The 16,543-nt window shown below is 42.8% G+C and overlaps 2 protein-coding genes across 2 annotated transcripts in view; both read left to right on the top strand.

The window, feature by feature from the left end:
• The first annotated feature begins 596 nt into the window (after positions 1-596).
• On the top strand, positions 597-15,647 carry LOC124128380 (basic salivary proline-rich protein 1-like). Its single transcript, XM_048401347.1, has 3 exons — positions 597-1,016; positions 11,456-12,041; positions 15,093-15,647. The coding sequence occupies exons 2-3, from the start codon at positions 11,484-11,486 to the stop codon at positions 15,645-15,647; spliced, it is 1,113 nt and encodes a 370-aa protein (XP_048257304.1). The 5' UTR covers positions 597-1,016; positions 11,456-11,483.
• LOC124117352 (piwi-like protein 1) overlaps positions 15,511-16,543 on the top strand; it is a 28,702-nt gene continuing 27,669 nt past the window's right edge. The window contains exon 1 of the mRNA XM_048401261.1: positions 15,511-15,612. The gene's annotated coding sequence lies outside the window, so the exon portion shown is untranslated. The remainder of the gene's footprint in view (positions 15,613-16,543) is intronic.

Below are 16,543 nucleotides of genomic sequence, written 5' to 3'. Positions count from 1 at the left end.
AAAGGGGGAGGTCCAAAATATTAAAATCCTCTCTCAGATAATTATACTGCCTACAGTATACTACATTTGGTTTTCAAAAGGCTGGACCTCTGGATCCTCAAATGTACCAGTTGGAAGAAGTGCAACATCTCATGATATCAGTTTTCATCCCAATTCACTCTAGAATGATCTCATCCTAGACCCAAGTCACTCTAGAGTGATCTCATCCTAGACCCAATTCACTCTAACATGATCTCATCCTAGACCCAAGCCACTCTAGAGTGATCTCATCCTAGACCCAAGTCACTGAAGAGTGATCTCATCCTAGACCCAAGTGATGTCATTGGTTACCATGACGTCACAATCAAATGACATCACTAATGGCTCTGCTACTGAAGCTGTTAGCTGTACTTTTTACACTTAAGACACTGCTTAATTACTGTCTACACACTGATTGGAAGAATGATGTTGGATGATAAATAAAATCTCACCCGAGTCTCTTTTGATATCAAATATATCAACACTCGTTGATTAAAGTAGAAAAACTCCTCGGCAAGCCTCGGAGTTTCGCCATTTTTATCAACGAGTGTTGATATATTTGATATCAAAAGACACGAGGGTGAGATTCTCTATATAGATAAAAACATCTATAATTATTCACTCCTCCGCTTTAAAGACTGCTTATTTTGACAAGAAAATTGGTCCGTTTTCACCTATAATCCTTATGTCCGTTTTGACCAAAATACCCCGGTCCGTTTTAACCTATTATCAACGGGTCCGTTTTGACCTACAGCGCTTAGACGTCAGTCGCACTCCATCGACCAGTGTGACCACAAAGACGGAAGAAGATGCATGCAGTATTGTCGTTGGCCTTTGTTATGATTAATGAAATGAGGCTTTGTTGACTAAAATGTCGACTGGACATTTAAAAGCCTGTGGGGCCGTTCAGAGATCAAGTGCTATTTGTAACTGTGGAGGATTTTATAAGGACAGAAAACGCCTTGTGCTTTTCACAATATTCACTGAAACCAGCTGATGTGAGTATAAATAGTGTCTTTGTTTATGTTTGGAGCTAGATCCATCAAGTGCGGGAGGGATAGCACCTCGGGGTATGATAACCATGAAACTGTTGAACAGTTGGTGTGGTGTATCACCCGCTTGGTGGGACGGGACCATATGGTCCCTTACTTTTCGCATCTTCTTAGTGCCACGGGACCATATATGGTTAGTTAGTGTTAGTGTTGAGCTCGTGTAGGCCTTTAATGCAGTCAACCCGTGAAGATTCTGGGGTAGAATAGGTCTTCAGCAACCCATGCTTGCCGAAAAAGGTGACTATGCTTGTCGTAAAAGGCGACTAACGGGATCGGGTGGTCAGGCTCGCTGACTTGGTTGATGCATGTCATCGATCCCAGTTGCGTGGATCGATGATCATGATATTAATCACTGGATTGTCTGGTCCAGACTCGATTATTTACAGACCGCCGTCATATAGCTGGAATATTGCTGAGTGCGGCGTTAAACAACAACCAACCAACGCAAAGAGCAAAGACACTGTGTTGGGTGGCGTCTGTCTGGACTTACAGGTGTGATCAGTGATGACATGAGTGAGTAGAACGCTTGTCTTGACCCCAGCAGTGACAATTCACATGATGTAATTATTGTGTGAATGACATTGTTTATATACTTCTAACAAGTGTTGCTCAATAAACAGTGATGTGGAATACATAGTTGTTTGTTTTCAGCGTATGTCTAAGTTGGTATTTCTGCTATCCAAAATATCTTATTGTTGATATAAATGCGATGTTTAATAATGCGAGCAAAGACCACTCGCATTTTTTGCATTTAATTTACGCTCGCGTTAATTTCAAGATTTACAGTATATATGTTGTTGTGTGTTTGTTGTTGATTAGCATGAGCATCGCAATTGGGATATGATGACATGTATCAACCAAGTCAGCAAGCCTGACCGCCCGATCCTGCAGTTGCCTCTAAGACAAGCATGGGTTGTTGAAGACCTATTCTAATCCCGATTTTCGTGTGTGATTTACATATTCATTTGTCCAGTGTGTCAGCAACAGGGGTCACGCTAAGAATTTTCTGACATGGGCCCTTTATGTGAAAATTTAAATATTCCAGAGGTACGCACATATACACAATGTTAAAATGCCCTATTGTATTTGAAAATATATTTTTCAAATTTAGGGGCTAAAATTAAAAGCACAAGGCCCAACCTAGAAAAATCCCTGCAGTAATATCACTATCAGAATTTTAGTCCTACTTCATGGGCCTGTGTTCGATATATATGATAAAAGTGATTCAAGGATAATAATCTTCTTTATCATGTTATGTCATTCTCAGCATTCGCTCGTCATGACTAAGATCCAGGTTCGATTCCCGACATGGGTACAATGTGTGAAGCCCATTTCTGGTGTTCCCCGCCGTGATATTGCTGGAATAGTGCTGAAAGCGTCGTAAAACCATACGCACTCACTCACTAACATAAGCCTCACACATTGCAAGACAGCTAAGCCTATCTAATCATTACTTAGGTAGTTACTGCATATTTACCAGATGGCGATACAAGTTTTGGGGATTGTTTATCACAGTGTTTGAAACAATTTTAAACCCAACAAGACAGTCGGGCAGGTGACCCATAAGTGTTGCCTGCCAATCTACAAAGTTACCTGCCCTCATTCAGACATTATAAATATTGAAAAATCACAAAAAAACAAAGCGACAAATCACGTCTTGATTCAGTTGAAATAATGCAAACAATTACTTGAGAATCTACAAGGAGTTATAACAAAACTGAATGCATATGTAGTCTTAAAATGGCAGTTATTTCGGACACTTGTTTATCATGTCAATAACACCATCCATTATGATAAATAATAATATGTAGTTTGAGCAAACTGAGTCTTTGTGTACCTAGCTATAGGATTATCTTGAGATTAATACATAAAGGGCTGTATGATAAGATATGCATTTGCAGACAAAGAATATAAGCTGACTGGAGGCAAACTCATTTGGTGGGACTGCCAATTAACTTGAGGCTAGTCTCCCTTTAACAAAGGATAGATATGGAAGCTCTGAGGCACCACCTCTCACCATGCTCACTGTGAAGAGTCATGTAGGCCTATAACCAGAGTATTTTGGAATATGATTTAAGCACAAATGTGACCGAAATTCTATGAATTTCTTGGTTAAGATATGAAATAACAAAGGGTAACTGTATTTTGATGAGGTGAACACTTGTGAGATTAAAACTAATGATTAATCATTTAAGGATTGACTGTGTATTTTTTTCTGTTCATTGAGGTATGAATCGAAAAACCGATATGCAAACTGTATTTGCGTGACAATGGTGCCTAGTGTTGGACTCCAGAGGGCACCGTTAGTTTCTTCTGGCGCCTCCCAGTCCAGGATCGTATTGATTTTCTTTGTATTTACAATTGACCAATGAATATGGAAGCTTTGTCATGAAGGAAGATTTTGGTAACCATGGTAACTCTCATTGATTCTAGAAATTTGGGGCGGGGAAATAAGTTATTTGTCATAATGATATGGGCCTACAAGGATCTGGACACTCTGCTGACCAGGAAGGTTCTCTCCTTGTTTTGGGTGTTGGGATCAGGGAAAGTTGATAAGAAGTACTACCAGACTTTTCAACCCATCATCTAGATACGCATGTTTCGTTGAAATGTCAGGCAACAGAAACACATCTGAGGACCTAGAGGGCGTAAGTCAACAAATGGGCTTGATCAACAAAATCTGACTTATGATTTGAACAATCTACGTCATCCCCGTAACCAAGTTTAAGTATGGTGGAGATATGGGGTATACCGTATTTGACGTAATAAGCGCCCCGCTCTAGTAAGCGCCCACGGCGATATTTGCTAATATATTGGCTAGTGAACTATCCCAATGAGCACCCCTTCCGATTGATCAATGTACACAGGACTTATTTATTCGCGTATAATACGCACTCGTGTGTTATATGCACCTTTAATTATGGGCAATTAAATTCTTGAAAAATATATCTGTCGTACATAAACACTTCAGGCTGTCAGCATAAACCACGAAATTTATCTTTCAACTCTGTTTTTTTTCACCAAAATAATATTCTAACAACAATATTCTAACCCCCTATTTCTAATTTTGAGAGCGCCCTGGGCGCTTATTATGTCGAATACGGTATATAATATTTCTGATGAATGTTTATGAATAGCTGGAATCAGTAGGGGATACTCTATGACTATCAGGAACTTCATCGTGTTCATGTTTGATTTAGGGATGGTTCTTTGGATTCATCATTTTAACTATCTACATGGGTATTCTGTCAAGGAGGCTGGCACTTGTGGATAATCATCTTGAGAAAACATCATTGCAAGTTTTAAGCAATTGCTTGGCAGAGAATCTGGAATGCTTTTGAGATGGCTTCCAGCAAAAAGGGAACATGGTAATTGTTGAGACAAAGAGACAAAGAAAATTATGATGATAGTATTTTGTTAGTTGTCAGAGAACGGAGCCGGGGTAGGAGTCTCCCCACTGACCAGAGAGGTTTGCTCTCTGTATTTTTGGAGTTGGACTACTACACCATAGAAGTTAAGAGCTGATATGAACTATTATTTGGCTCTTCAGGGGGGCACGGGTGGCCCAGTCGTCTAAGGCGTCGTGATTCGCTGTGCAGAGTTGCGTCCCTTGGGGCATGCCAGAAACTGATGATTGTGGGTTCGAATCCTGGTTCGCCCCGATTATGTTTCTAGGTTTGTCAGCACAATACCCGTGCTCGTGGGTTTCAGCAAATTGGTAAACGTCTGAGACCTGCATCACTTCGGGCTTTCCTCCCACATTAAGCTGACAGGCCGCGATATAACTGAAATAATGTTAAAATTGGCGTTAAACCCCAACTCACTCACTTGGCTCTTCAGTGTATTATAACCAGGGTATTTTAGAAAAAGGGTTTTTAATGTTTACTTAAAATGTAGTTTACTAAATCCAGCTTTAGGTTAAAATATAGATGGATATGAGAGAAGTGACTGTACAGGGTGAGGGCATCACCCCCAGGGCAGATGATTATTGATTTTGCTTCTCTTAGTGATCATGGTGATAGAGATAACTTTTCATTAGCACAATGTTATTAGTAGAATCCGGGCTTGCAATATCAGTGTCAGAGGGGAAATGATTGGATGGAACAAAATTGTTTGTCTTGATGTGATCAAATATTTGTGGGTACTACTGCTTAATTGGAATGTCTGACTAACATGATTAAGTATCTTTATGGTGCCTTCCAGTCTGACAGAGTATTGGGTTTTTGTCATAAAGTGGTTGAATTATGAGTATGTTCGGTTGACCAATAACATCATTGAGTGGGTTAATTGGGAAGAGATGGAATGGAAATTGGGGTTCGTAAGGAGGTGAGCTATGGGACTCATTTCACATGATGTCAAAACATAATTTCGGTGGGAGGAGCTAAAATTATCATCGGTAGTATTTTGTTAGTTGTCCGAGAGTGGTGCGGGGATTCGGGAGCGCACGGCTGAACAGAGAGGTTTTCTCTGTAGATTGGAATTCCGGGTCAGAAAAGAAGTAGAGTTAAACGTTGATCAGAAAAGCTATCAGGCTCTTCAACGCATCATCTACGCATGTGTTGTACTTAAGTAATACAGGCAACAAGAACTTATCTGAGGACCTTGTGTGTATATTTACAACTACCATCATCAATAAATGGACTTGAGCAAACCAGCTGACTTGTGATTTTGAGAGCTACATCATCCCCAGAACCAAGGAGTGGTTGATAAGTACAAGTGACCAAAGGTAGAAAGGTAAAGTACCCGACACCTAAGGTTACCATGGTTACAGTATAATTTAGATATGTGTTCTGGCAGCTCCCAGTCCAATACCGTATTGATTCTTTGAATATGGGAGCTTTGTCATGAAGGAAGATTGTGGTAACCATGGTAACGCGGGTCAGGCTTGCTGACTTTGTTGATGCATGTCATCGTATCCCAATTGTGAAGATCAATGTTCATGATGTTAATCACCGGATTGTCTGGTCCAGACTCAATTAATTACAAACCGCCATCATATAACTGGAATATTGCTGAGTGCGGCATTAAACAAAACAAACAAACAAATGTGAATAGTTCAGTCAGGCAACAGAAATACATCTGAGGACCTATTGTGTGTGGTGCTCATCCCACATCCTACAATAAATGGAATAGAACAACCACCCTGACTTCAGATTTGAACAAGCTACCCTGGACCAAGGTGTAGAGTGAGTGAGTTGGGTTTAACGCCGCTTTTAACAAATTTCCAGTTATGTCGCGGCCTGTCAGCTTAATGTGGGAGGAAAGCCCGAAGTGATGCAGGTCTCAGACGTTTACCACTTCGGTGAAACTCACGAGCGCAGGGGTGGTGCTGACAAACCTAAAAGATAATCGGGGCGAACCGGGATTCGAACCCACAATCATCAGTTTCTGGCATGCCCAAGGGACGCAACTCTGCACAGCGAATCACGGCTCCTTAGACGACTGGGCCTCCCGTGTCCCTGAACCAAGATGTAAGAATCAGTTGCCGTGATGGAAGGGTAACACAACATGGTAACATTACACTGGCCTGATTCCTGTTAGTCCAATGTATAGGTTACAAGTATATCACGTTGGGGGACACCAGAAATCGGCTTCACACATTATACCCATGTCGGAAATCGGACACGGTCTTCAGCGTGACGAACTGTCCAACCGTTGACATTTTATGTATAATAATATCATCAAATGTGTAATATTGATTTGTTTTGTGTCTACAGGGATGTAAATTGTGTATGTGTGTATATCTGTATATATGACTAATAATGTTTCATCTTACAAATTGCATCTGTCCCGTAATGGAATGTTTCTGCAATAAATATTATCTTATCTATCTCATCTTATCTATGTTCTGCAGATTAAAAAGATATCGGTCCACTTATAGCTGAACCATTTGGATTTTCGTTCATTGGGCGTAACACAATTGCCTTTCAAATGCTTTTCAAAGCAGGAAACACATATTACAAAGTATAATTCTTTTTTCATGAAACGTTTATCAACATGATCAAGTCAATTTTGTACGAAAATATCAAAGGTACCACAGTAGACATTGATGAATAAGATAAACAAATGTTTTTTTAATTAACAAATCAAGTAGGTTTGGTTTTTTTGGTGTGTTTTGAGGTCTTTTTTGTTGTTGTTGTTTTTGTTTTTACATGAAGTGGAAGCAATAAACTGAATTCAACATTTGACATAATTAGAAAGAGAGTCCCACAACCCTGTTCATACCCCTGCAGGTGCCATGGACATCACGTTTCTGCCCCGTGCTACTATTGATGCTCGTGGTCTTCTGGTGATATTTATGTAAAGGCGAGAAGTTCAGTTAACACGAACTATATAGGAATATTTTTATTTTAGTTTTCCTTACATGTAAATACCATAATGCTACTAAATTACTAGTCTGCCTCACAGAACCTGAACCTTATTTTTCTTCCGCCTAGCACTTACTGTAAAAATGAAGCAAGTCTACAATTTTCCAAAGCTGAATCTCTCATTCTCAGGATCTTTTTCAATGTATTGGAGTTATTGGTTTCTATCAAAATTATATGGGTTTCTTTCTTTTTTTTGACTAAGGGTTTCTTGTACTAACATACCTCAGTGTGCGCCTACCCCATAACTGCCATCATTAATAATGATTAATGAATTGCCTAAATGGGCTGAAGCCCGATATGTATATAGATGGTTACCAACTGTTTTTAATGAATAGACACTGGCCCACACCATCAGTGCTATACTCTAAACAACTCAGACCAGCTCCCCCTGCCTGTTTGACTGGGGCAGGGTCACAGCTGATAAGATCATGGTTCAAGAGTATCAGGTTCAGTGAGAAAATGGGGGTAGGGGGGGGGGGGGGGGGGGTTGCTGGCCGGGAGAGGTTAAGCTTGTGCAACAAAGTGTGCTGTGAGTAACCCTGCATTGGAGTGTAGTATACCACCTCCCTTACACGTGTATGGTCGCCCGTTCTGTATGGAGTTTGTTAGTTTGGTTTTGGGGTGTTTTTTTTTTTGGGGGGGGGGGGGGGGGGGGGGAGGAAAACTTTCCGCTCTATTTGTAAAATTTCCCTGTTGGGTGAAACGGCCACCACTGCCATTGTGGTTTTCCCTGATTTATGACTGTTATTCCGAGGACAGTAAAATGTTGACTGTGTATGTGTGTCTCTAGGGCTCAAGGTAGAAGTGTGTGTCTTGTGGTGTGTGGGCACGAAGGTACTGGCTCAAATTAACAACATTTACTGGCTGGAGTGAAGATTGTCGTGAATTAGTGGGCTAGTCCACCTGTTCACTCAGTAAGTGAATTGCATGCTTACTTTTGACTCAAACTGAGGGGACCCAGCGGTGTAAACTGTGTTCTAAATAACTTTAGCAAGTGTAGACTATCGTCTAGTAATCACAAATATTTTTACATTCTGAGATGCATTTCCAAGAACAAGATCCCTGATAAAATCATCCTTGTTTCGACCAATTATAGCCGTTGGATGCCTGACCACTTGTAAGAAGTCAGTAAATGGCTCAAACGTTTGTTGTTTCATGTCCATAAGGTCATTGGCACTATTTAGCGCAATGATTGAGTTCAGGGAATTTCATTGGGAAGTCTTTTCTTCAAGATTTGCTAGGAGCAATTATCTCTCAATTACCTCGCCATTCACCGAGGCCGGTGATGCTCCCATTCACCGAGGCTGGTGATGCTCCCATTCACTGAGGGCCTGAAATGTGTACTGGCACCATGAGACTGGTATGCTACTGGTGTGCTTATTATTGGTGCTGGGCTCACTAGGTCAGATGGAACGACCTTACTACTTGTGAGTGGAATTGATAATAAAGCCAACTCACGCCTACACTGTTGAACGACAGCGGTACTGTTATTGTTTGAGTCTGGTGTATTATATTCAAGGATCTCGTTCTTTTACAATACAATGCATCAAAATATTGCTTACATAACCAGGCCCGGTCCAATGAAATTTGGCACCACACAAAATGTTAAAATGTCACAATTGTTAGTTCTGTCCATCACTTCCTGGCACGTCACTCCACCACTGGGTCCAGGTGTATCCGTCCGCTCGTCTCTCCCAACGCCCCTCCATAGCAAGCCTGGAGTGGTCCGTGGATGTGCAACCGCCTGCACCGTTTTGGATGTGCAAATGTCTGCACCGTTCCAGTTTTGCAAACGTCTGCACCGTTCCTCCCAACGACTGTAATCTCCGTCACAGTGGACGTTCTCATGCAACCGCTGCACAGCCAACTCTCACTAGTTTGCTCTGACTTGGCCTGGCGTATTCTCCGTGTCGGCACTGGCCAGGGATTCTGTGCAACCGCTACACACCGCCACTTCGCTTGTGCAACCGCTGCACAACGTCACTTCACTTGTGCAACCTCTGCACAACGTCACTTCACTTGTGCAACCGCTGCACACTGTCACCTGACAATGCTTTTTGGCAGTCGTCAGGAAAGATCGTACCCCGCATCAGTCCATCACGTGTCCAAGGTAATTTTAGCTCCTTAATGATCGGGGGTAATTGTTGTTAATTACCAGGGTATAGCCAGTCGCGTACCTCTTCTGAACTACGGCAATCCACTCGTTCTTGGTGCTGACAGTCTGGGATGTGCGAGAGGTACAATGTCAGTACCAGAAGGCCTTGGACCTTTTACCGTAGTTCTTCCAACCAGCACCAAGAGTGATCTTCGTTGAACAGCTTTTATTCCCACTTTGTGTTGCCAGTCAACCCACTCTAATTGTCACTTAAATACGAGACTTCGGCCGCAAAGCTTCAGTCTCAGTCAAAATGCTAGTGCTTAAGTTTGGTTTCTGGTTCGAAAGATCTTGACAACAAGCCGAGAACGGAGCACCAGTCCAGATGTCGTCTCCCCAGCCGCTCTCCCGATCTGGAGGCTTTTTGGCCAAGAGCGGAGCACCAGTCCAGATGTAGTCTCCCCAGCTTCTCTCTAGCCGTCCTCTACCCATTTTCTAGCCGTTGTCTCGATTTGGGGCTTTTGCCCCTTTTTAAACCAGTACCTACGTCACATCTCGACTCATTTTTCCATCTATCATTGGTCAACCACCTTTCCCCCCTACACTAGATCATTCTAACCCACTCTTACCTAATAACCAGCACCTTATTCGGACTTGTTATGATGTAGCTTCTCACCCTTTTGGAATTCGAAATATTTTCCCCCCCAATACCATATATGTCTCAGGTCCCTAACGTTTCCGTCCCTCTCACCTCCGTTCCACTTTTATCTACTTCCCATCTGGTTAATTGTTTTTCATTAATGTATAACCCTCGACCTACTACCCTCACCCCTGGTTATTTGTGGCCAAGTATGTTCCCCGTAGTCTTCAACTATCAGAGTTGCCCGTCTCCTATATATTTATATCAATGTGCTAAGTTCATATCTTACAGGTTTCAACTCCTCTTGACCTTTTTATACAATCACGTAGGTGTCTTAATGAATTTTTAATTACTTTAATTAGTTGTTAATTACTGTACTTTTATGCCTATAATACAAGTACTACACCAGCACAAAGCACAACGATCTCCCTTAATTTCGAACACTGGTTGCATGTCCCATTCATAAATGACACTTTGGAATTTCAGTGGTTTGATCCACTGGCCAATCACTGTTTGATTCCAAACATTACAGCATTGGAAATTGGCACTTGTCCTGTAGTCCTTGGTATCATAAGAACTAGAAGAAATTTGCCATTTTTAAGGGTTTTGCTATATGTTATCATAAAAGGACTTGCATCTTCCCGAGGCAAGAGAGTTAACTGACTATAAAAGTCCAGTTTCCACCCTTGCCAAACTAGGCTGGTATTATGGAGTTACATTTTGGCTGGACTCACGAATCTATGCATAGTCCAATCAAAATTGCGCACCAAAATCGAAATCCGGTTCATAAACTTGATTTGCAAAGCATGTGCTGATTATCGATCAGATCATCCTGACTTGGGCGCCACCATTTTGTGTGAAGCAAACGCAAGTGATACGAGAGGTGGAATCTAATTGGTCCATAGGCATGATAGGAGAGGCTTAGAAAATCAACATGTACAGACAGGTACACAGTTGGATGAAGATCTCTATTAATGTGAAATCATGCTTGTTGTAAAAGGGGACTAACGGGATCAGGTGGTCAGGCTCCCTGACTTGGTTGATGCATGTCATCGATCCCAATTGCGTGGATCGATGATCATGATATTAATCACTGGATTATCTGGTCCAGACTCGATTATTTAGAGACCGCCGTCATATAGCTGGAATATTGCTGAGTGCGGCGTAAACAACAAACCAACCAACCAACCATGTGAAATAATCTTACATGCAACGTAAAATTCCATTTCACCTGTAAATGTTGATCAACATCTTAAACATATGTTACCTTGCTATCTTTCAGACTGCTTGGACAGACAGTGTGTAGCATTATGCCAGGTCGAGGTAGAAGATTGCTACTACCTGGTCAGGGTATGCCACAGGATATGCCGCTGGGTGTACCACCAGGTTGGCCACTGGGTATACCACAGGATATTCAACAGGGTATGCCACAGGATATTCAACAGGATATTCAACAGGGTATGCCACAGGATATTCAACAGGGTATGCCACAGAATATTCAACCGGGTAGGCCACAGAATATTCAACCGGGTATGCAACAGAATATTCAACCGGGTATGCCACAGAATATTCAACCGGGTAGGCCACAGGGTATGCCACGAGGTATACCACCCGGTAGGCCACAGAATATTCAACAGGGTATGCAAGGAGGCGTACCACCAGCTAGGCCACAAGGCATACCGCCCGGTGGGCCACTGGGTATGCCACAGAATATTCAACAGGGTATGCGACTGGGTAGGCCACCGGCACTTCAGGGTATGAGACCGCTGGGCATGGGAAGAGGTCGTGCTGGCCGTGGTGTACGGGTGCTGGATAACTTGCAGGCAAGAAGACCTGGGCAGCGAGCTCGCGCTCGACCACCACGCCAGGTAAATGACAGTTTTCAGTTAACAATAGTACCAGGACCTAAAACAACCTGTTTTGTTGTGCCATGTATGCATGTGTGCTTGTATGCATGCACAGGGGCAGAACAAGGTCATCACTAGGTCAAACTACATCTATGCATGCACAGGGGCAGAACAAGGTCATCACTAGGTCAAACTATGTCTATGCCTGCACAGGGGCACAACAAGGTCATCACTAGGTCAAACTACATCTATGCATGCACAGGGGCAGAACAAGGTCATCACTAGGTCAAACTACATCTATGCATGCACAGGCGCACAACAAGGTCATCAGTAGGTCAAACTTCATCTATGCATGCACAGGGGCACAACAAGGTCATCACTAAGTCAAACTATGTGTATGCTTGGACAGGGGCACAACAAGGTCATCACGAGGTCAAACTATGTCTATGCATGCACAGGGGCACAACAAGGTCATCACTAAGTCAAACTATGTGTATGCATGCACAGGGGCACAATAAGATCATCACTAAGTCAAACTATGTGTATGCATGCACAGGGGCACAAAAAGGTCATCACTAGGTCAAACTATGTCTATGCATGCACATGGGCACAACAAGGTCATCTCTAGGTCAAACTACATCTATGCATCCACATGGGCACATCAAGGTCATCACTAGGTCCAGGGGCACAACAAAGTCATCTCTAGGTCAAACTACATCTATGCATCCACATGGGCACATCAAGGTCATCACTAGGTCCAGGGGCACAACAAAGTCATCTCTAGGTCAAACTACATCTATGCATCCACATGGGTACATCAAGGTCATCACTTGGTCAAACTATGTCTATGCATGCACAGGGGCACAACAAGGTCATCACTAGGTCAAACTATGTCTATGCATGCACAGGGGCACAACAAGGTCATCACTAGGTCAAACTACATGTATGCATGCACATCAAGGTCATCACTAGGTCAAACTATGTCTATGCATGCACAGGGGCACAACAAGGTCATCACTAGGTCAAACTACATCTATGCATGCACAGGGGCACAACAAGGTCATCACTAGGTCAAACTACGTGTATGCACGCACAGGGGCACAACAAGGTCATCACTATAGGCACAAGGTCACAATTTGTGATGCCTTCACATTCGAAACATAGTAGTGACAAAAATTAGAGCTAGTCTGCTAGCCAAACAAATTTTCAATTTTTAAAGTTCCAGACAATTGAGTACAAAAGTAACGGGCAAGCCTGAGGACCTATGCTAAACAATCAGATACCTTTATGTAATACATTGATGTTGTCAGGAGTTTTCCATTGATTTTCCATTGTCCATCTGTCATCTCAACATGCTCAACAAATCCTCTTAATTATAAGACCAGGGTAAGAATTGGTCTACAGCATCTTCAGCAACCCCTGCTTGCCATAAAAGGCGACTATGCAAGTGGTCAGACTCACTGACTTGGTTGATGCATGTCATATCCCAATTGCATAGAACGATGCTCATGATATCAATCGCTTGATTGTCTGGGCCAGACTTGATTATTTACAGACGGCCGTCATGTGGCTGGAGTAAATCTTTAAAAGTCCAGTTTCCACCCTTGCCGAACTAGGCTGGAATTACTGGGTTCGTTCTCAGCGCCACTAGTGCACGTGGCTATTACGAGTTATGTCTGTTCTAAGCCTCTCCTATGGACCAATCAGATTTCACCTCTCGTATCACTTGCGTTTGCTTCACACAAAATGGTGGCGCCCGGTCAGGACAATCTGATCGAAAATCAAGATCTATATTGTGATAAAGACGGGTTTTACATCGCGAAATGCATCAAATCACGTGAGCACCTTGATTAAAAACATAAAAAGATTTGCAAAATACCTGCTGACGAGTTGGCGGTGCACATGCTTTGCAAATCCTGCAATCGATCGAAATCTGCACGACAGTTAACGAACCGGATTTCGATTTCGGTGCGCAAGTTTGATTGGTTTATGCATAGACTTGTTAGTCCAGCCAAAATGTAACTCCATAATACCAGCCTAGTTCGGCAAGGGTGGAAACTGGACTTTTATAGTTAGTTAACTCTCTTGCCTCGGGAAGATGGCTGGAATATTCCTTAGTGCGGCATTAAACAACAAAGAAAGAAAGACATAGGCATGATAGGTTTCTGAACTGAAGAACATCATGCAGGGAAACGTCCTGAAATACTTGCAACAGTATTTTATACGAGTCATAACTTCAGATTGAGTAATTGGAATATTTTTTTTAAGATACTAACTGCTAGCCTGCTAGTTTTAAATAAAACAAACAATCGTAAATATTTTTCATAAAATGGAAACCTGGAATTTCCACTGTCACGTGATAGAAAGCTATCGTAATGCATTACACCAGCCAATCAGCTGTGAGTATTTCTGTCTGGTACTCACATTCGTGACCACTCGCCCCTTTCCATAACCTGCCAGAAGACTCGTCCCCCTATCGATGAATGTCATGTGCGAAAATACGACAAAACAATCAGAATGCGCGTATGATTTCAAGTTCTTCGTCAAAGAATCCCTCAGAAATATTTTTGATTTTACATGTCTTGCATCTAAAAATATACCCAAAACACAGTTAAATGTGTTCAATCATACTGTATGGATTTGCATGTCCAGATCATCTGAAATATATATAACATAGGAGAAATATATGAGAACCAGTACGCAATGAGTTGACAATTGTTCTAGGTATGCCCGTTTGCGCTAAGACGGAACCTGGACACTAAAAATGGCTATGAGAGGGGCACGAGTCGCTATTCGGCTTTTCCCGGAATAACACGAGTTGGTCACGAATGTGGTACTTGCTGCTGACATGGTATATTTGACAGCAAACAAGCATGATTGGCCAGGGTTGTAAAAAAACAGAGGGGTCTCGATTAGTTATAAATCACGGCTTCCAAATTTATAAAATGACTCCCCAGTCCCCCCAAATGTGTTGAGTCATCATGACTCCCATTTTTAGCAAACCCTGATCATGTCATACAATAGGGAGATTTGCACAACCCTGTAATCATGGTAATACTTGATTTATTTCAGGTGCACAATGTTCCTCCTGTCCTGGAGATGGCAGCTGTGGAATTAGGACCCGAGGGAGGGGAGGATGTTGTTTATATGCGTGAAGAGCCAAATGGGGCAGGGGTGGAGCCAAGTGGGGCAAGTGTGGAGCCAAGTGGGGCGGGGGTGGAGCCAAATGGGGCAGGGCTGGAGCCAGGATTTGAAGGCGGACCACAGGCCAGGGCACCATTTCAAGGTGGAGCTTGGGCACTGCCTCCTGGTGGACATCAGGAAGGGGCCCAGTCTCAAGGAGGAGCTAGGGTGGGCATCCCTGAAGGTCCTCTTCAACCCTTGGCAGTTGGAGGAGAGGATGGCCCAGGTCCACCCTCCGGGATGGGACAGGATGGCGCTGGTCAGGGTGGAGGAGAGGGCGGGGCTGAGGGCGGGGCTGTGGGCGGGGCTGTGGGTGGACAGAGAGGGGATCAGGAACAAGAGCAAAGACCAAGAAGAAATCGCTACTTTGAACCCTTTACAAGACCTGACAACATTATTGACACGAAGGGTAAGTCACAACAGAATATATCGTCCTGTTTGTAACTAAACTTAGTGAGACACATTTGCAATATAAGATTCTGTGAATTGATACAATACTGGGTGGGGTTTTACAGTACTATCTCATCCGAGCACTTATCACATTCACTCTCAATATCCCCAGGGCTCGCATTTCACTAAACCTACACCAACCCCTGGATCCTGGATTCTCGTGATCTCAAATTACCCGCCCCTGATCCCCCTAAGCCAATTGACTTGCTATGCTACTCAGTCTAATGGACCAATCACTATGTGAGTAACAAGCCAGCCTGAATGTTGGATTGAGGATTTCAACAACATGATGACCAATACCATTGATTTTACTTTGCAAGAAATTCACAACTAACTGACGTGAAAGAAAGCCCTAAAAAATCTTTTCGATGTAAGAGGATGTCTTCATGTCCATTAAAACTGCCGGTGGCAAGTCCTCGCTTAACCATTTCCTTTTTCCTTGTCTCAACGTTTGGACCCGTGAAGATTCCGGGGTAGAATAGGTCTTCAGCAACCCATGCTTGCCGTAAAAGGTGACTATGCTTGTCGTAAAAGGCTACTAACGGGATCAGGTGGTCAGACTCGCTGACTTGGTTGATGCATGTTAGCGATCCCAATTGCGTGGATCGATGCTCATGGTATTAATCACTGGATTGTCTGGTCCAGACTCGATTATTTACAGACCGCCTTCATATAGCTGGAATATTGCTGAGTGCGGCATTAAACAACAAACCAACCAACCAACCAACCAATCTCAACGTTTGATTGGCAGGTGTTGGATTCTGAGAGCAACGTGGTAGTGATTTCGCCATTGATTTATAGGCTATTCAAGTTACCTCCCTTACCCATTTCCTTTTCCCCTGTCTCGACACTTGATTGGTCGGTTAAAAGTTAATGAAAATCAACGGCGG

This window comes from Haliotis rufescens, unplaced genomic scaffold (assembly GCF_023055435.1).
Source record: "Haliotis rufescens isolate VD_foot unplaced genomic scaffold, xgHalRufe1.0.p SCAF_21, whole genome shotgun sequence".
NCBI classification, from domain to species: Eukaryota; Metazoa; Mollusca; class Gastropoda; order Lepetellida; family Haliotidae; genus Haliotis; species Haliotis rufescens.
This window is presented reverse-complemented; position numbering and strand designations above follow the sequence as displayed.

Bases quoted from the DNA above. Each gene is read 5' to 3' on its own strand.
- LOC124128380 (XM_048401347.1), top strand. From the start codon at position 11,484: ATGCCAGGTCGAGGTAGAAGATTGCTACTACCTGGTCAGGGTATGCCA. The intron at 12,042-15,092 runs GTAAATGACAGT...GATTTATTTCAG, and splicing joins GCGCTCGACCACCACGCCAG to GTGCACAATGTTCCTCCTGT.